General features: G+C 37.9%; 1 protein-coding gene across 1 annotated transcript in view; it reads right to left on the bottom strand.

The window, feature by feature from the left end:
• RELN (reelin) overlaps positions 1–22188 on the bottom strand; it is a 511249-nt gene that overhangs the window by 356456 nt on the left and 132605 nt on the right. Inside the window, exon 3 of the mRNA XM_082846929.1 lies at positions 6678–6813. Coding sequence (XP_082703055.1) covers positions 6678–6813 — 136 coding nt within the window. The remainder of the gene's footprint in view (positions 1–6677; positions 6814–22188) is intronic.

Raw genomic sequence — 22188 nt, 5'->3', positions numbered from 1 at the left:
ATGGTTTATCAATTTTGTTTATCTTCTCAAAGAACCAGCTTTTAGTTTTATTGATCTTTGCTATTGTTTTCTTCGTTTCTATTTCATTTATTTCTGCTCTGATCTTTATGATTTCTTTCCTTCTGCTAACTTTGGGTTTTCTTTGTTCTTCTTTCTCTAGTTCCTTTAGGTGTAATGTTAGATTGTTTATTTTAGATTTTTCTTTTTTCTTCACGTAGGCTTGTATAGCTATGAACTTCCCTCTTAGAACTGCTTTTGCTGCATCCCATAGGTTTTGGATCGTCGTGTTTTCATTGTCATTTGTCGCTAGGTATTTTTTTATTTCCTCTTGGATTTCTTCAGTGATCTCTTGGTTATTTAGTAACGTATTGTATAGCCTCCATGTGTTTGTGTTTTTTTACATTTTTTTCCCCTGTTAATTCATTTCTAATCTCATAGCGTTGTGGTCAGAAAAGATGCTTGATATGATTTCAATATTCTTTAATTTACTGAGGCTTGATTTGTGACCCAATATGTGATCTATCCTGGAGAATGTTCCGTGTGCACTTGAGAAGAAAGTGTAATCTGCTGTTTTTGAATGGAATGTCCTATAAATATCAATTAAATCTATCTGGTCTATTGTGTCATTTAAAGCTAGTGTTTCCTTATTTATTTTCATTTTGGATGGTCAGTCCATTGGTGTAAGCAAGGTGTTAAAGTCCCCTACTATTATCGTGTTATTGCCTATTTCCTCTTTTATAGCTGTTAGCAGTTGTCTTATGTATTGAAGTGCTCCTACATTGGGTGCATATATATTTATAATTGTTATATCTTCTTCTTGGATTGATCCCTTGATCATTATATAGTGTCCTTCCTTGTCTCTTGTAACATTCTTTATTTTAAAGTCTATTTCATCTGATATGAGTATTGCTACTCCAGCTTTCCTTCGATTTCCATTTGCAATTAATATCTTTTTCCATCCCCTCACTTTCAGTCTGTATGTGTCCCTAGGTCTGAAGCGGGTCTCTTGTAGGCAGCATATATATGGGTCTTGTTTTTGTATCCATTCAGCAAGCCTGTGTCTTTTGGTTGGAGCATTTAATCCATTCACGTTTAAGGCAGTTATTGATATGTATGTTCCTATGACCATTTTCTTAATTGTTTTGGGTTTGTTTTTGTAGGTCCTTTTCTTCTCTTGTGTTTCCCACTTGGAGAAGTTCCTTTAGCATTTATTGTTGAGCTGATATGGTGGTGCTGAATTCTCTTAGCTTTTGATTTCTCCATCGAATCTTAATGAGGTCTCTGCTGGGTAGAGTAATCTTGGTTGTAGGTTCTTCCTTTTCATCACTTTAAGTATATCATGCCACTCCCTTCTGGCTTAGAGTTTCTGCTGAGAAATCAGCTGTTAACCTTATGGGAGTTCCCTTGTTTGTTATTTGTCATTTGTCCCTTGCTGCTTTCAATAATTTTTCTTTGTCTTTAATTTTTGCCAACTTGATTACTATGTATCTCGGCGTGTTTCTCCTTGGGTTTATCCTGTGTGGGACTCTCTGCACTTCCTGTACGTGTGTGGCTATTTCCTTTCCCATGCTAGGGAAGTTTTTGACTATAATCTCTTCAAATATTTTCTCAGGTCCTTTCACTCTCTCTTCTCGTTCTGGGACCCCTATAATGTGAATGTTGTTGCATTTAATGTTGTCCCAGAGGTGTCTTAGGCTGTCTTCATTTCTTTTCATTCTTTTTTCTTTATTCTCTTCCCCAGCAGTGAATTCCACCATTCTGTCTTGCAGGTCACTTATCTGTTCTTCTGCCTCAGTTATTTTGCTATTGATGCTTTCTAGTGTAATTTTCATTTCAGTTATTGTTTTGTTCATCTCTGTTTGTTCTTTCATTCTTCTAGATCTTTGTTAAACATTTCTTGCATCTGCTCGATCTTTGCCTCCATTTTTTTCGCGAGGTCCTGGATCATCTTCACTATCATTATTCTCAATTCTTTTTCTGGAAGATTGCATATCTCCACTTCATTTAGTTGTTTTTCTGGGGTTTTATCTTCTTCCTTCATCTGGTACATAGCCCTCTGCCTTTTCATGTTGTCTATCTTTCTGTGATTGTGGTTTTTGTTCCACAGGCTGCAGGACTGTAGTTCTTCTTGCTTCTACTTTCTGCCCTCTGGTGGATGAGGCTATCTAAGAGACTTGTGCAAGTTTCCTGATGGGAGGGACTGGTGGTGGGTAGAGCTGGCTGTTGCTCTGCTGGGCAGAGCTCAGTAAAACTTTAATCTGCTTGTCTCATGATGGGTGGGGCTGGGTTCCCTCCCTGTTGGTTGTTTGGCCTGAGGTGACCCAACACTGGAGCCTACCCGGGCTCTTTGGTGGAGCTAATGGTGGACTCTGGGGGGGCTCACACCAAGAAGTACTTACCAGAACTCCTGCTGCCAGTGTCCTTGTCCCTTGGTGAGCCACAGCTGCCCCCGCCTCTGCAGGAGACCCTCCAACATTAGCAGGTAGGTCTGGTTCAGTCTCCTATGGGGTCACTGCTCCTTCCCCTGCATCCTGATGCACACACTACTTTGCATGTTCCCTCCAAGAGTGGAGTCTCAGTTTCCCCCAGTCTTGTTGAAGTCCTGCAATCAATCCCGTTAGCCTTCAAAGTCTGATTCTCCAGGAATTCCTCCTCCTGTTGCCGGACCCCCAGGTTGGGAAGCCTGATGTGTGACTCAGAACCTTCACACCAGTGGGTGGACTTCTGTGGTATAAGTGTTCTCCAGTTTGTGAGTCACCACCCAGCAGTTATGGGATTTGATTTTATTGTGATAGCACCCCTCCTACTGTCTCATTGCGGCTTCTCCTTTGTCTTTGCATGTGGGGTATCTTTTTCAGTGAGTTCCAGTGTCTTCCTGTCAATGACTATTCAGCAGTTAGCTGTGATTCCAGTGTTTTCGAAAGAGGGAGTGAGAGCATGTCCTTCTACTCCGCCATCTTGAACCAACGTCCAGTTCCTTGGTTATTTATCAGCATCTTCCAATTTTGTTTTTGGTTTGGGGAGTCCCTGATTTGAGGCTGGTCACCTCTGCAGACTCTGGACTTCCTGCAAAGCTGAGGACTAGATCCAGGACTCTTCATGCTCATAACAACCCTTTTCAGGAAATTATTACTAATCTTATATAATGGGTGGGAAAATTAAGTCTCAGATTCACTTGGCCCATACCATGTATTTTGAGGGCACCCCCCAAAAAATACCTACATTATTTATCAGAAGAGAATACAATTTGATATCCCAGCAACAGTGAGGCCATAAGCCATCAAATATCATTTTAAAACAGGTTAAATGAGTAACTATATCTATTTGGACATAGGCAGTTCTGTATTGCTGGCATAGATTTAATTTGTGTTCTTTCAAAAAAGTAATTCTTGTTTTAAATGAAGAAGTTATGCATGGCAAGAATTTAAATTACCCTAACAAGTGCCAACTTGAGTAAGATAAAGCATGCCAAAAGAGGGAGTCAGAGCTTACTATTAAACTAAAGAAAAAGACAACATTGTACATCAGATACAGCTGGCCCTCCGTATCCCCGGATTTTGCTTCCATGGTGGGTTGAATCTCTGGATGAAGAAACCACAGATACAGAGGGTCTGCTGTACCATGCCGTTTCACATACAGGACTTGACCATACATGGGAGGTCCTAGAACCAATAACCCCCACCCTCCCAGGATACAGAATTCAAAGGGCATTTTCTGTGAATTCTATGTATAATTCCTTGAACCAACTGTGGAGGAATCACGAAGAAATAAGAATTTGCCCTTATCCAATCTAATCTAATAGAAAAGGCAAGAAATTAACTCAAATAAATATAGAGTAAAATATAGTCAGCATTATAATAGAGTTACAAGCAAAATGTGACAATACACATCACTTCTGTTGCTGATATCTTAGAAGCTTTACACAAGATTTTTTAAGAATGCCAGCTTGGAGAGAGAGGCATGGACATATATACACTACCAAACGTAAGGTAGATAGCTAGTGGGAAGCAGCTGCATAGCACAGGGAGATCAGCTCGGTGCTCTGTGACCGCCTGGAGGGGTGGGATAGGGAGGGTGGGAGGGAGGGAGACGCAAGAGGAAAGAGATATGGGAACATATGTATATGTATAACTGATTCACTCTGTTATAAAGCAGAAACTAACACACCATTGTAAAGCAATTATACTCCAATAAAGATGAAAATAAATAAATAAATAAAAAGAATGCCAGCTTGAAGAAAGAATAGGAATTTAACAATTGAATTTGAGAGAATAAAGCGTTCTAGGCTAAGGGAAAAGCATGGCGAAAGAGAGGAAGTCATGGAATGTATAGGGAATTGTGGGAAGTACTGCCAATTTGTGCCCATCAGGAGGTGCAGGTTATGGGAGATGAGAGAAGATGATCAACAGCAAGATTTGGAAGAACCTTGAAACCAATGTCCAAGGGCTGGCCTTTAGAAGGAAGTCTTAGGATATCCAAGTTTTGAGCACTTGTGCCTTAGAAAGATTAACTGGACAACAATGTGCAAGATGGACTGGATGGGAAATAGGCTGGAGGTGAACAGACCAGTTAGGAAGCTACTGCAATCATCTTAGCAAGAGGTACTGGAAGGAAAGGGTTCAAGTGTGAAAAACTTTGAGGGAGAAAATGATGGGATTAAATGTCAACCACCTGGGTGGGATGAATCTCACGTTTGCAGCCTGAGTAACCCAGAGCAGTGGTCCCCAACCGTCTTGGCACCAGGGACCGGTTTCATGGAAGACACGGGGGGGTGGGGGGAGATGGTTCAGGCAGTATGCAAGTGATGGGGAGTGATGGGGAGCAGCAGAGAAAGCTTCGCTCCTCACCCGCTGCTCACTTCCTGCTGTGCGGACTGGTTCCTAACAGGCCGCTATCAGTCTGCGGACTGCGGGGGGTTTGGGGACCCCTGACCCAGAGGATAGGCAGAGAGAGAGTAGATAATCAGTGATGTGATATAAACCCTTGACATTCAACTGTGTATTATTAAGGGAGAAGAAAAGGTTGTGGTAAATTTTGGAGTATGCAGGTTTTATGGGATTTTGTTGTCTGAATAGAAAGTTGGAATAGAACACTATTCAAGATGAATTCCAGCTCTGTTTCACCTGACTGCCCATAGAATAGCTGTTTCTGAACTGCCTTTGACCTTGTTCCATTGGCCTACTCGTCCATTCAAGAAATATTTAGTAAATGCTTACTGTGTGTGCAGAGACTGTACTAGACAACTGGGGCAAATCAGTGAACAAAATAGAAATGCATTCTTGCCTTCAAGGAACTTGCATTTCAGCAGGAACAATCACACAATAAATAACATACATAATTAAATAAATGAAGTATATCATGTGTTAGAAGTGAACAAAGGGCTATGAGGGAAAAAAGAGACGACTAAGAAAGATGAGAAGCAGTGATTGTATGGCAAGGGTAGGGGAACAATCTATACTGAGAGATGTCACAAGTCACAGACTTTGAAGCGTAGTTCAGAGTTTATCTAAGGATGCTGTTGGGACATTGCTCACTACATTTCCCTGTTTCCTCTTAATGAAAGCAAAGGAGAGATTCAGTAGATTTCTATAGAGTTCTGACTTCTTACCACTATGAATCAGCTAACTGATCACATTTTCCTCTTGGCACTAGTGGCTAGAAAGCTAAAAGCTAAATCTCTAATCTGTGGTCTTCTTCTAAACCATGTATGGAGCCTCACAGCATTTTTTTGTACCTGTTTTCATCTTATTTTCTGAATATCATTTTCCTATTGCCTTGATTTCTTCACATACTTTTATCTTATTGTATATTTTAATCAGCTAAAATCCAATTTAGATCTCCTGAGGTATAAATAAATATGCAAAAATAAACTGCTAAAATTACTTTTTTTTTTTTTACAGTTTTGGCCTCTTTTGACACCAAAATGAGAGGCTTTAATGTTAAATCTGTTAAAATAATACATTTAAATAGTGACTGTATATGTAACCTCATGAGAGGTATATTTGTAACCTAGCCGGACCCTATGGGGCCTTCCCAGGACAGACCACCTCATGTGCTACACCTGTCTCTTACTTGTAGAAAAACTTTAGCCTCCTAGGCCTTCCCTGAGTGCCAAAGCATAAATTTAATCAGAGAAGTAAGAAAATACGGAAACAAAGGCAAACAGACAAGCAAGACAAAATTATAATAGTTTAGTCAAGGACCTTTAGTTCCTCCTCAAGGGCTACAGATAATATTCTGAGCCATGTCCTCTGAGCTGCTGTGTAGATACTGAAACCCCCACCAGGTTTCAGGTGGTTAACCACCAGGTGGTTAACTGTATGCTGCCCACAAACACCTTGACCCCACACCAGCTGGAACCAGAGGTTGATAATATCGACTCCTGTTTACCTTGCCATCAACCAATCAGAAGAATGTCCATGAGCTGATCACGTACCCCACCTCTCCCTCACCCTGTCTTTAAAAAACCTTTCCCTGAAAGCCACTGGGGAGTTCAGGTGTTTTGAGCACTAGCTGCCTGGACTCCTTGTTTGGTGCCCTGATATAAACACTGTACTTCCCTTCACCACAAGCTGATGTCCACAGATTGGCTTTACTGTGTGCAGCTGAGTGGACCCAAGTTTGGTTTGATAACACATTTGCCTTCTGTACCAGTCACAGACATTTTGGGTACTTACATGAAATTCACACAGCCTGTGCCAGCAGGTGGAGCAATCCAGACGAAGCTGAGGTTGGTTGTGGGCAGATGACTCACATGAGAGGCCACCACACTGCACATAAACTGGTTACCAAACTGGTGGTCAGACATGATCCCTGACAAACAGAAAGGAAGGGAAGTTGTTATAAAAACAATAAAACAAAGTCCTTAGGATGGCATAATAATATTTTCTGGACATTTTTCTTTTATGTTAAGATTCAACATGCTGTTTGGTTTCCCTGTAAGTTATGCAATTTTCTACTTCTTATTGTCAGAAGGAAATGAATCGTTTAAAACATTATTGCTAAGGAGCAATCTATTAAATTATTGCTATAGTATTTGCTTCATTTTGATTTTGTTGACTGGTCTTTGCCCATCAACAAAGACCACCAGGAACACGGTATAACAAGGTTGGATTTATTGGAAGTGTTTGCAGCAATGGAGACCAAATACTATTGGGAACTTGGAGGTATCTCAGTATGAGGATGTTAGGAGGAGCTTGTTAAAATATTTGGGCTTGTGTTAGGTTATTTTAGAGAGTAGGGTGATCAAACTGGCCCAGGAATTTCCCGATTGTAGTACTGAAAGTCCTGCATCCTGGGGACCCCCTCAGTCTTGTTGGGGAGGTTCCAGGTAAAAGTGGTTTTGCCTCTGGATTTGGTACTGTCAGAAAGTGGGAGCAATTTTATCACTGAGTATATTAATTTTTATCTATGAGACATGAGGAATGGAGTAGGGCTAAAGCTGAGATCGATAAAAAAGCAGCGGCAGTCATGTTAGCATGGAGAGGGGATGTTGGTCATTTTTGTGGTTTGCACCATGTTCTTGCTTTTTTGTCTGTGTTCAGGCATGATTACAAGGTGATCTTGTTTTTGTCTCAAACCACAACTGTCTCAGAGTGGATGACCTATGAAACTGCTCATGTTCAACACAAGAACATCATGGCCTAGCTAAGTACCAAGTCAGCTCCCAGCTGAGCTATCAGGAGATGCTTTTTTTCTTTTTTAATAAGGTGATTCTCTTATGTTTACCTCAGATATAAAATATTAATAGATAACACTAAGAAAATGAATAACTTGATTTTTGTAAATAGGCAAAAGAGCTCACCAAAAAAGATATATAGATGGCAAATAAGCATACAAAAAGATGTTCAATATCATATGTCATTAGAGAATTGCAAATTAAAACAATGAAATGCCTCTACACACCTAATATTCAACCAAAGTCCAAAACACTGATAATTCCAAATGCTGGTAAGGATGTGGAACTACAGTAACTTATTCATTGCTGGTGAGAATGCAAAATGGTATAGCCATTTTGGAAGACAGTTCAGTGTTTTCTTACAAAAATAAACATACTCTTACCACATAATCCAGAAATCACACTCCTTGGTATTCACTCAAATAAACTGAAAATTTATGTCCACTCAAAAACCTGCATACGGATGTATATAGCAGTTTTATTCATAACTGTCAAAACTTGGAAACAACCAAGATATCCTTTATTAAGTGAATGGATAAACTGGTACATCCAAACAATAGAATATTTTTCAGAGTTAAAAGGAAATGAGCTATCAAGCCATGAAAAGACATGAATAAATAAGTGCATAGTACTAAATGAAAGAAGCCAATATGAAAGAACTACATGCTATATGATTCCAACTATGTGACATTCTAGAAAAGGTAAAATTATGGAGACAGTGGTTGCCGGGGTTAGGAGGGAAGGAGGGAGGTATGAATAGGCAGAGCACAGAGGATTTGTAGGTCAGTGAAACTATTCTTTATAATATTGCAATGGTGAATACACAACACCAAGAATGAAACCTAATGTAAAGTATGGACTTTGAGTGACAATGATGTGTCAGTGTAGGTTCATTTGCTGTAACAAAGATATCACTGTGGTGCAGGATGCCTGGGAGGTTGAGGGTGGGGTGGGTGGTATATGGAAAAACGTTTTACTCAATTTTGCTGTGACCTAAAACTGCTCTAAAAATAAAGTTTATTAATTAACAAAACACTACCAGGAGTGGGCAGTTAAATAAAAAATTAATTTGTTGGCTTTGTGAACTTGGGCAAATGGCTTACTCTCTCTGAGATCCAGTTTCCCTGTCTTTAAAATGAAAACACATGTCCACTCCATCCTAAAGTTATTGTGAGAATTAAATGACTCAATACATATGAGAGCATCTGGTACAGTAACCCTGTATGTGGATAGGTGCCCTGCCTACATGTCATCACAGCAGTTCACACATTGCTCCATCATACCCTGGACCATCTCTCCAGGGAGTCTATGAGGGACTAGGTCTTTAATCTTTATATTTCAAGCGACTATCACAATGTCTGGCACATCACAGATACTCAAGAAATATTTTCTAAATAAATACAAGAATAATTTAACTATAAAAATAAAAGACAATGTAAATTATACACGTTACATCAACTAATGAAATAGAACCTTCTAGAATAGCAAGTTGTTCAGAATAGGTCATACTGGCCAAAGAAATAGAACAAGTCTATATTTTGACATATCCTAATGATGTTACTTTTCTCAAGTATATATATATAAGTATTTTTAAAGCTGTATCTTGAGACAAAAAGATGAAAGTCATCAAGCCAGAGAAACCACAAGGTTAGAGAGGATGACAGACTCCAGACTCCCAAGGAAATCACAGAGTGCTGAAGGAGACTCAGTAGCCGTGACTCAGGAATTGCCACTCCCCTCTGGTCGGGCAAAAAGCAGGGATCCAGTGTATGGAAAATGATACATATGCAGGAGTCAGCCTGGCCAAAAATGAAAGCAAAAGTTCCAGCCACAATCATGTGGGAATGGAAATGAATCAAACAAAATAACGTTTCAGGGTCTCAGAGTCTTGCTAACAGAATTCATGTTCAAATATCTCCTCACTCCTCAAAGCTCCTCTTAGAAAGTGAGTCATGTCTAGACTGCATATTACTTGACAGAGTTTTATAAGGTAGCTATGGAGTTGCAATTGCCTAATGCCGTACCCTGGGTAAATACCCTACAGGACGACATTCTTGCAATCCAACCGTCTAGCACAGCAGTTCTCCAACTTGGCTACACAGAAGCAACACCTAAAGAGATTGAATAAATACTGGTTCCCAGACATTCTGAGTGAACCAGCAGAAAAAAACAGTATTTACAGAATCCCTGTGTTGCATCAAACACTGGGTTAGGCCCTATGGAGGTACACAGAAGAAATATAGAACATTGTCCCTACCTTGAAATGACTTCAGCTGGGACGAGAAAACTGGAATAAACTAACATTATAAACAGAACAACTAGAAAATAAGTAAGTGCTAACTGCGTGGTATTTGCGAAAAATACAAAAGAGGAGAGAAAGAGTGATTAATGTGGACAATTATAATAATGACAACTAATGTTTATTGAGCACTTACTATGGCCTGACACTATTCTAAGCGTTTCATGAATATTTACTTGTTTAAGGCTCTTAACAATCCTATGCAGTAGGAGCTGTTATTTTCTCTATTTTACCCATGAGGAAACTAATATGATGAAGATAAATACTTGCTTACAGTTATACAGCAAGGGCAGTATAGCCTGGATTCAAACAAGCATCCTTGCTGCACAGTCAGAAATGGCACTGTAGACAACAAGGTCCTACTGTATAGGGAACTATATTCAATATCTTATAGTAAACTATAATAGAAAAAAATGACTTTGTTGAAGAGGGAGACTGGAATTGAGTTTTGAGGGAAAAACTAAGATTTCCCATATTTGTTTTTATGTACATGAGGCAGGAGAGTATAAGCACGAGATCGTACCCTCAGCTCTGTCACCCGCCGCTGCATGACCTTGGTCAGGTTGCTCCCTCTCAAGCTTCAGTTCCAACATCTATAAACTGCTGGTCCATGATCTCTAAGACTCCTTTCAGTGCCTTAGCTCTCTGAGTACAATTTAAATGAACAGAAGAAAGATGGGAGGACAGCTCACAAAGGCAGACATAATGAGCAGAGGTACGCATATAAAATGAGAACGAGGAGGAGAGCAGTCAGCATCAGCTTCCAGTGTTCTGTGAAACACAATTTACTGCATCTGCCACAGTGATCTCCTTAATGGCTTCTGTGTCATGAAAGACATATGCCATCTAATATATGTGATTTGGAAACCTATTCTTGGATAACTTTAATTTGAATTTGATAATGAATTTAAATTTACGATGGTGCTTTCCCTTGCTGCATGCTGGATAATAGGATATATATATTGAGTTTTAATATTACTTGAAAAAGGGAAAATCAGATCTATGATAAAAGAATTTAATTACACTGTGTATCTCAGGGAGATATATACATATAAAATATATATGTGCGTAGTGTAGCTATAATAAAGATTTTATTTTCATTGTTGTGGCTATGTGTAAACTTTCATACAAAAATTTTTTCTGTGGAATTTCTTCCCCCGAAAAAGAAGCTATTCTTTTCCAAGAGAACTGGACTATGAGAGAAAGAAAGCACTTCAAGAAGTATGGCTCTCTTTGTCTAACTTTGGATGAAGAAGTAAAGGGTATCCTTCAATCTGTGAGGTTCTATGAGACCGATAACTGTCCTGATAGATTTTAAAGCATTTACGTTATAGATACATTTTCCTTTTGAATATTGTGTACACACATTTGAAAAATAGGAATATTGACAATCTAACTATAATTTCTGAATCAAGAAATAACCAAGGTAACTTTTTAATATAACTCTTCCTTTGACAAAGTATGAGTGTTTTAAATTCATTAAATTCTTCAAACCATTGGATATCTAATTTAAAATTATCTAGCATCTGTCTTCTTAATCAAAGTTGTGGTTAAAGGATAGGAATCTATGCCAGAGCTTCCTTTATCCACATTATACTTCTGCAAGATTAGGCTCACGATGTCTTTAATTGTTCTAAAGTTGCTTCCATGATCCCTTTTAAGACAGTGATACTCATTTCTGTGCCTTCCGGGATGTCATTTTCCTTGACAAGTCTTCAGTTATTTTAAGTTTGTGACTAAACCTTGTATGAACTCCATTTTCCCTCAGGAATACTCTTCTATGCTTTTAATGTGCATACCTTGAGTCTTCAGAACTTTAACTAGAATTTCTATGATTCCCCCATTTTGAAAATAAAATGTACACATCCTCATAAAAGTGTAGGCTATTCGCTTCCAAGAAACACCCTGAAGATGCTATTACCAAAAATAACCAATGTACTAGGAAAATTACACATTCATGTTGGGTTTATTCTATATTTTATAGATTAAAGACGTGGATTACTCAAATCGGTTCAGTTTGTAATTTGCCATAGTTAGGGTTAAAGTGGGTAGAAGCATGTCCTGGTTTTTTCATGTGATTCAAGAACTAAGATATCTGTGGATGGGATATCACGAAATAAAGGGAAAGTACATTAAGATTATAGATTTTTGGTTTGTGATAAATGTAACCTTCATATATAAAAATTATGAAATCTTAAATATTTTATTGTTTCAAACACTTTCAGAAAGTATGGCAGAATATTTTGTCAGGAAGTTTATTAAATTCATTAACTTATGTCTGTATAAAAAGTGTAAGAACAGACAAATATTTAAGATGATTTGTTTCCTTTTATTTTCATCATTTTCTCTTAGTTTCAAAGGGATATCTAAAGGCTTACATGAGTTAATAAAAAGTAGACTGTTCTGAAAATGTAGTCTGGAAAGTTAGTGTTATATTTTAAGTGAAGAGAGAAAGTGAATTATGGAGTTCCTTTATGTCATTCTTTAATCTTTTCATTTGATTCAAATATGAATAACTGTTTACTTGCAGAATTTGACTTGTCTATTATTTGCCTTCTTTGCTAGGTCAATGTACACAAATATTTCAACAAAGCTAAACATGATTTTATATGCTGAAAAGTAATCACCGAACTTGCTGAAAACATACTTATTGCAGCTTATCTGTGAAGTACCAGCTGGATGAAAATGGATATGAAAATAATAGCTTTCAAGTAGTGATACAAGTTAATGAAAAGTATGGGCACCCACACTCACACATATGCACTGGGTATATTTAACTTTTAAGGCATTGATTTGAAGGCATTTGGTTTCAGATTTAGGTCTAGAAGGAAAAAAGTACGAAAACCTTTTAAAAATCTTTCTGGAATTGTATGTCTATGGGTATACATTAGAAATGTATGAGGATCCATGCTATTCCCATACATCTTGTTGGTTATACACAAAGAACTTATTCTAAGTCAACCTGATTCTTTCCTCACTCATGCAGTTACAAAGGTGAGAATTCTTGCTTTTGCCTTCCCTCTTCAGTAGCCTCTTCAGTAGTCCCCTCTTCAGTAGTCCCTCTTCCGGCACTACTGTTTATCAAATGACCTCTCTGTGCCAGGTGTTTTCCCCATGTTATTACCTTACTACTATTATAGAGGCAATAGAGGGGAAAGGTTGAGAGCACAGACCCTGGAGGCAGTCTGCCTGGGTTCAGATCTTTGCTCCACTACCAAGGAATTGTGGAATTTGGGGCAGGTTACTGAAACACTGTTCCTCACTTTCCTCTCCAGGAAAATGGAGATGATAATAATAGAGTGGTTCTGAAGATTAGATGAATATATGCACATAGTTAGCACTCTATGTGTTAGCTGTTACTATCATTCCCACTTCAGAGATAAATGAGAATTATCAAGAACCAGTGGATTTAAGTGACTTTCCAACACTTAAACAAGTGTTGATAACAGAGCTAGTGAACAGCACTGGAACACAGATCCATCTTCTATCTTACACTGTCCACTGGATTCCTCCCTCCTTGTGTCCATAAGAGGCAGTACCTCAATTCCGGGACAGACCCCTGTGTCGATCCAACCTAAATCCAAATCCAGTGATGAAATGCAAACCATCTGAGAGTGAGCATGAAGAGGGCCCCTGCTCTAGGAACAAACTCAGGGGCTGTCCTCCCCCCACCCCACATTCCAACCCTCTCTCTCCAAAGATGTCAATTTCTTATCAGACAGTTTTTGGATAACCTTTGTCCTCTTGCTAGACACATCCCTGAGTTAGGTACAGACGTGAGTGAGACATCTTTAGGTCAAAAGTGCTCCCCTAAGGGGCAAAGCCATCCAGTTACACTTAGGTCTGTGTGGCCACTGAGTTTGACAGAGCAGCATCCTTTCCAAAGAGCTATGTAAAGTCTGCACTGTATTTAACTGAAGCTCTCTGATCCACTGTTTCAAAGCATATCTCTGCTGCCTTTCCTCCTAACACTGCATACTCTGCCTCCCCTCTTAAAAGTTGCTTGGTGGTAGATAATCTCTACACGTTGTCTGCCCCCAACCTTTCCAAACTAACTGCACCATGCTGGCTATGTGTCCAGAACTATACTCCCCTCCTTTTCACTGCTGCACTTGACTGAATCTAGATTTCCCCACACTTGGTCCTCACTTCATATTGCATTCTTCTATATTCAAGTCTCATGAGCGTTGGTCTAGTAGGTGGAAACTAAGTTGCATGCCTTCACCCTAGAAAGGAAGTATGAAAATTCTATTTGGGGACGGTGGTACTAACAATATGGGAAACTGTATAGAAATGGTGGCCAATCATAGATGGCTTACGTCTACTTCAGAGGGCAATTTCAAAGTCTATAAAGTTCTGGATTTCTTGATCCAAAAATAGCTAAAATAACTGATAGTCTTAAAAGACCACAGCTTTTAGGACTATTTCCATGAACCTCTACATTGAGTTCTTTACCCTTGACCTTGAATGGGCTTTCTGTCACAGGAAAAGTACTGCTCATAGCAGTCAATCTATTTGATGGACAGGAGCAAAAGCTCCCCATACCCTTCCTGCACAGCCTAATAGATTTCCCCAAAAGTCACATAAGAAGAGAAGATGTGCCTCTGGTTTCTGACTCCAGAGGTGTAAATCTGAAATAAATGACAGAGTTCCTGCTAAAGGAGGAACATCAATGAGCCAGCATAATATTTATTATCTCAGCTAAAGTACACTACCTACCTAGTCTTGGAGTCACTCCAATCAATCATCAACTCTTTCTGATGTTACCTCAAAATTTTTTCAACTGTGTCCCCTCTTGCCTACCCTTCCCACCATGGCTTTATTTCAGGCTTTCATTATCTCTTTTTTTGACCAGTGCCAATAGCTCCCAAACTGGTCTCTGTATTCAGTTTTGCCTCCTCAGGTTAATTCTCAGTACAGGTATCTTTCTAAAATGCAAATCTGATTTTATAATTCTACTGATTTAAATCCTTCAGTGCAATCCAAACTTGACAAAATTAGTCCTAAGTACTTCAACATGAAATTCTGTCCTCTCTCTAACTGGGCTCTTCTATCATGACCCTTACTCAAACTTCATACTCTACAAAACCAAACTGAATATAGTTGTATGTACTTATCTCTGGCTTTGCTCCTGTTCTTTCTGCCTAGACCAGGGGTCAGCAAACTATGACCCACTGGTCAAATCTGGACTATGGCCTGTTTGTGTACAACCAGTGAACTAAGAATAGTTTTACATTTTGAAAAGTTGTAAAAAAAAAAATGAAAAATATGCAAAAGAGACCTACCGTTATAACCTGAAAGGCCTAAAATGCTAACTATCTGGCCATTTACAGAAAAAGTTTGCTGACCCTTGACCTAAAGTGCCCTTTCTTCCTCTGGCTTGGCTAGACCATTACTTTTCACTTAATACACACAAGATCATAAACCATCTCCTCCACAAAATTTTCCTGTACAATTCCTCCTGTATCCAAGGTTAATGTTAGGAACATTTGCATGTTCTCATAATACCCAGAGAACCGTTCTGTTATTGAAGTACTCATTGCATTACAGAGAGTTATCTGTCTTCCCAATTAGATAAGTTAGTTATATTATAAATTATTTTATCTATAAAAATTTATCATACGCACATAATAAATGTTAATGGAATGAACTTTGCTGCATAAAGGCATTGCAATTGACATCATATGGTATTACAGTAATTTAAATGATAGGAGCTCTCCGTGGTACTGGAGGGACTCTGCCTACAGCTTCTTCCCATACAATGCCCAGAACCTTTATGTTTTGTGTTTCTCAGTTACCTTCACCAGCCTCTATCATGACTTCATGACTTTTTCTGCTACTTTCTAGTCAACTTTCCATAGAATCCTAACTAACTCTTGTCCAACTCTCTTCTGCTCCAGTTAACTGTACATACCTTTTTGGTCAGGGCATTTGGTGTGCACCAGATAGCCATATACTCACACACAATTTCTAGCCTCTCTGCAGTTCAAGGGCCCATGTGAATAATTTTGACCAATGGGATATGAACAGAAGTGAAGTGTACTATTTCCTACTTGAAGCACAGAGCAGAGACTGTGAGTCCCCTAGCTTCCTTTATTCCCTTGCCTTGATAGCAGTGGAAGCCACACACTGTGATAGTATAGCCACAATATGGAAATACCTTAGATTGCTGAGTCCCTGAATGGAGGACAACTGCCCTGAAGAGTCTTCAACTCCTATCAGACTATTGAGATAAGCTGCAACTTGGGGGTTAATTTGTTACCAAAGCAAAACTGAATTTCCCTGATTAATACATCCTTTTAATATAACTCTATCACACTTCATTTAATTCTATTTCCTTTATTAAATTTTAAGTTACTTGAGAAAAGTGGTTTGTTTGGTCTTACATTGATTTTGCACAGCATCAGTCAATAATTGTTTGCTAAATGAGCAGACTTCTAAGTCTGCTTTCCTCTTCTCCATAGTATTTCCTACTGTCAAAAAGAACAATAATCTGTTTACTTTACAGCAGTCAAAGGAAAACTGTGATGAATGTAAGCTATATAGCAGTAGTCAAGAGAAAGGACTCTAGAGCCAAACTGACTGGGTTCACGTCCCAGTTCTGCCATATACTAGCTATGTCCTTGCTAAATTATGTAAACCCCCTGTGCCTCAGTTTCCTTACACGCGAAATATGGAAAACAAACAATATTACCCATCTCATCAGGTTACATAGTTAACGCATGTAAGTGTATAGAACAATACCTAGCTCATAATAAATACTACATAAATGTTGGCTTCTTCTACCTCATTAAAACTTCTTGTTAGGGGCCCTAAATTTCTATCCATGTCCCTAGAAACTTACAGAACAAAGATATATTTTTCTGGTAAAGACATTTCATTCAGTAACTTCAGGCTTTGTTTTCTTACAGAATTAACTAATAAGTTAAAAAATATTAAATCATACAATATAAAAAAATTACAGCTTTGTAAAACATTATAATTATGGCAAGCACTTTATCTATATACATCATAGTGGCAGTTTATGTGCTGTAAGAAAGCACCGTCACTTAATGAATGAATTGATGATATATATTTCATGTTTTCAATTCTACTGATTCCAAATCAGATAACATAAATATCAATAAATTTTTAAAGACAGATCACAAGGAAATTGCTTTCAAATATGATGTATACTACTTTCATTTAAATTTTGTTAAAATTCATACTCCACTGAGGCAATAATTTGAATATTCTATCAGAAAAATGAGTGTTTCATATTCCTCAAGGCTAAATGACTGCAAAGTAGTCTTAGAAATTTAAAAATTCCTTTCATATTTAAAACATATTAGAAGGGGGCAGAGTCAAGATGGCAGCATGGGAAGACGCAGAGTTCACGGTCTCCTCACAACTAGGGCACCTGCTGGACACTGGTGGGGGACCTCGATGCCCAGGGAGATGGGAGGAACCCCAAAGTGAACCGCGTGCGGGATCTTGGTTCATGAGCCGGGGGTCAGGCCAAAGCTCCTGCAGTGGGAGCTCTGAGTCTGAACGACTGGACTAACAGAGAACTTCAGACCCCAGGGAATATTCATTGGAGTGAGGTCTCCTGGAGGACCTCATCTCGGGACCAAGACCCAGCTCTACCCAACAGCCTACAAACTCCAGTGTTGGAAACCTCAGGCCAAACAACCAGTAAGACAGGAACATAATCCCACCCATCAAAAAAAAAAACAAAAAACAATGAGATGGCAAAAAAATATCTCACAAATGAAGGAGCAAGGCAAAAACCTAGAAGACAAAATAAATGAAGAGGAAATAGACAATCTACCTGAAAAAATTCAGAGTAATGATAGTAAAGATGATTCAAAATCTCGGAAATAGAATGCAGGCACAGATTGAGAAAATACAAGAAATGTTTAACAAAGATCTAGAAGAACTAAAGAACAAACAAACAGAGATGAACAATAACTGAAATGAAAAATACACTGGAAGGAATCAGTAACAGAATAACTGAGGCAGAAGAACGGATAAGTGAGCTGGAAGACAGAATGGTGGAAATAACTGCTGAGGAGCAGAATAAAGAAAAAAGAATTGAAGACAATCTCAGAGATCTCTGGGACAACACTAAACACACCAACATTCGAATTATAGGGGTCCCAGAAGGAGAAGAGGAAAAGAAAGGGTCTGAAAAAATATTTGAAGAGATTATAGTGGAAAACTTCCCTAACAAGGGAAAGAAAAGAGTCACTCAAGTCCAGGAAGTACAGAGAGCCCCATACATGATAAACGCTAGGATAAACACACCAAGACACATATTAATCAAACTAACAAAAATTAAATTCAAAGAAAAAATATTAAAAGCAGCAAGGCAAAAGTAAAAAAATAAAATACAAAGGAATCCCCATAAGGTTATCAGCTGATTTTTCAGCACAAACTCTGCAGGCCAGAAGTGAGTGGCAGGATATACTTAAAGTGATGAAAGAGAAAAACCTACAACCAAGATTACTCTACCCAGCAAGGATCTCATTCAGATTTGATGGAGAAGTCAAAAGCTGTTCAGACAAGCAAAAGCTAAGAGAATTCAGCACCACTAAACCAGGTTTACAACAAATGCTACAGAAACTTCTCTAGGTGGGAAACACAAGAGAAGAAAGAGACCCACAAAAACAAACCCAAAACAATTAAGAAAATGGTAATAGGACCATACATATCGATAATTACCTTGAATGTAAATGGATTAAATGCCCCAACCAAAAGACACAGACTGGGATGAATGAATACAAAAACAAGACCCATCTATATGCTGTCTACAAGAGACCCACTTCAGACCTAGGGACACATACAGCCTGAAAGTGGAGTGATGGAAAAAGATATTCCATGCAAATGGAAACCAAAAGAAAGCTGGAGTAGCAATACTTGTACAGATAAAATAGACTTTAAAATAAAGAATGTTACAAGAGATAAGGAAGGACACTACATAATGATCAAGAGGTCAATCCAAGAAGAAGATATAACAATTATAAATGTTTATGCACTCAACATAGGAGCACCTCAATACACAAGGCAAATGCTAATGACCACGAAAGAGGAAATCAACAGTAACACATAATAGTAGGGGACTTTAATGCCCCACTTACACCAGTGGACAGATCATCCAAACAGAAAATAAATAAGGAAACACAGGCTTTAAATGATACAACAGAACAGATTTAATTGACATTTATAGAACATTCCACCCAAAAGTGGCAAAATACACTTTCTTCTCAAGGGCACATGGAACATTCTCCAGGACAGAGCACATCTTGGGTCACAAATCAAGCCTTGGAAAATTTAAGAAAACTGAAATCGTATCAAGCATCTTCTCTGACCACAACGCTATGAGACTGGAAATCAATTACAGGAAAAAAACTGTAAAAAACACAAATACATGGAGGGTAAACAGTGTGCTACTAAATAACCAAGAGATCACTGAAGAAATCAAAGAAGAAATCAAAAACATACATAGAAACAAATGACAACGAAAACACGAGGACTCAAAACCTATGGGATGCAGCAAAAGCAGTTCTAAGAGGGAAGCTTATGGCAATTCAATCTCACCTCAAGAAACAAGAAAAATCTCAAATAAACAATGTAACTATACACCTAAAGCAACTAGAGAAAGAAGAACAAAGAAAACCCAAAGTCAGTGGAATGAAAGAAATCAAAAGTTCAGAGCACAAATAAATGAAATAGAAACGAAGAAAACAATAGCAAAGATCAATAAAACTAAAAGTTGGTTCTTTGAGAAGATACACAAAATTGATAAACCCTTAGCCAGACTCATCAAGAAAAAAAGGGAGGACACAAATCAATAAAATTATAAATGAAAAAGGAGAGATTACAACTGACGCTGCAGATATACAAAGGGTTTTAACAGACTACTACAAGCTGGAGGAAACATACTCCCTGACTTCAAACTACACTACAAAGCTACAGTAATCAAGACAGTATGGTACTGACACAAAAACAGAAATATAGATCAATGGTACAGGTTAGAAAGAATGCAATATGGTGAACTAATTTATGACAAAGGAGGCAAGAACATAGAATGGAGAAAAGACAGCCTCTTCAATAAGTGGTGCTGGGAAAACTGGACAGCTACATGTAAAGAATGAAATTAGAACACTCCCTAACACCATACACAAAAATAAACTCCAAATGGATTAAAGACCTAAATGTAAGATTAGACACTATAAAACTCTTAGAGGAAAACATAGGAAAAATACTCTTTGACATAAACCACAGCAAGATATTTTTTGACCCACCTCCTAGAGTAATGAAAATAAAAACAAAAATAAACAAATGGGACCTAATGAAACATAAAAGCTTTTGCACAGCAAAGGAAACCATAAACAAGATGAAAAGACCACCCTCAGAATGGGAGAAAATATTTGCAAATGAAACAACGGAAAAAGGATTAATCTCCAAAATATACAAACAGCTCATGGAGCTCAACATCAAAAAAACAAACAACCCAGTTAAAAAATGGGCAAAAGACCTAAAGAGACATTTCACCAAAGAAGACATACAGATCGCCAAGAGGCACATGAAAAGTTGCTCAACATCATTAATTATTACAGAAATGCAAATCACAACTACAATGAGGTATCACCTCACACTGGTCAGAATGGCCATCAAAAAATCTACAAACAATAAATGCTGGAGAGGGTGTGGTGAAAAGGGAACCCTCCTGCACTGTTGGTGGGAATGTAAATTGATACAACCACTATGCAGAACAGTATGGAGTTCTTAAAAAACTAAAAATAGAACTACCATATGACTCAGCAATCCCACTACTGGGCATATAACCTGAGAAAACCATAATTCAAAAAGAGTCATGTACCACAATGTTCACTGCAGCTCTATCTACAATAGCCAGGACATGGAAGCAACCTAAGTGTCCATCGACAGATAAATGGATAAAGAAGATGCGGCACATATATACAGTGGAATATTACTCAGCCATAAAAAGAAACAAAATTGAGTTATTTGTAGTGAGGTAGATGGACCTAGAGTGTGTCATACAGAGTGAAGTCAGAGAAAAACAAATGCCGTATGCTAACACATATTTATGGAATCTAATAAAAAATGGTACTGATGAACATAGTGGAAAAATAGAGCAGGAATAAAGACGCAGACATAGAGAATGGACTTGAGGACACGGGGAGGGGGAGGCGGAAGCTGGGGCGAAGTGAGAGAAGCATCAACATATATACACTACCAAATGTAAAATAGATAGCTATGGGAAGCAGCAGCACAGCACAGGGAGATCAGCTCTGCGCTTTGTGATGACCTAAAGGGGTGGGATAGGGAGGGTGGGAGGGAGGATTAAGAGGGAGGGGATATGGGGATATATGTATGCATATAGCTGATTCCCTTTGTTGTACAACAGCATTGTGAAGCAATTATACTCCAGTAAAGATGTATTTTAAAATAAAACATATTAGGAAAAGAAAAAGAGACAAAACACAGCTATTTTAAAATTTATTATAATCTATTAACTCAAATTTAAGCAAAGCATATTGGTTTGACTAAAAAAATGATGTTGGGATTACTTGAATATACACTCACTTGAATGTTCACCAAAAAGGTTCTTAACAAAGCAAGTTATTGGCTAAAGCTAAATTTAAATTTTTTCTCCCCTGTAGTTTTCATTTATTTTTAATAAATCATGCCTACTTGAAGCCTTCGAAGTTTCTTCTTTACGTACAAATTATACCATTCCAAGCTTCAGTTTGAATGATTATGTTTCCATTGTATGGCTTCTTTTAGGCTTTATGTAAAATATATAATCTTTAATGTGAACTTGTAACCATAAGTCTTATATTGCTGGTAAAGTTTACACCATTTCCAGTTTGTATTCTTTGAGAGAAAGAAATTTAATTTTAGGTTAGGAATTATCTATCTACAGTTTCTAACTGAAAAGGCAATCACCTAAACATTTTTTAAAAGAATCCATTTGTATACCTCTATTCATAGTTGGGAAGGAAATATTAGAATTTTTATATTTTAACATCAAATGTGTATGTTCTATAATATACAAAGTAGGTAAGTACAGGAGTATATGTATAGAATTTAGAAATTAAAAGTAAATAAATAGGAAAATAAATAATTATACATTCATGTTCAAAAATTTTACTAATAGAGGAGTCCAATTAAAAGAAAAATTTTGCTATGCTTGGTTTAGAGC

Source organism: Leucopleurus acutus (genome assembly GCF_964270905.1).
Source record: "Leucopleurus acutus genome assembly, chromosome: 9".
Classification (NCBI taxonomy): Eukaryota; Metazoa; Chordata; class Mammalia; order Artiodactyla; family Delphinidae; genus Leucopleurus; species Leucopleurus acutus.
Note: the sequence above shows the minus strand (reverse complement) of the source record. Positions and strands in the feature narration are given on the sequence as shown.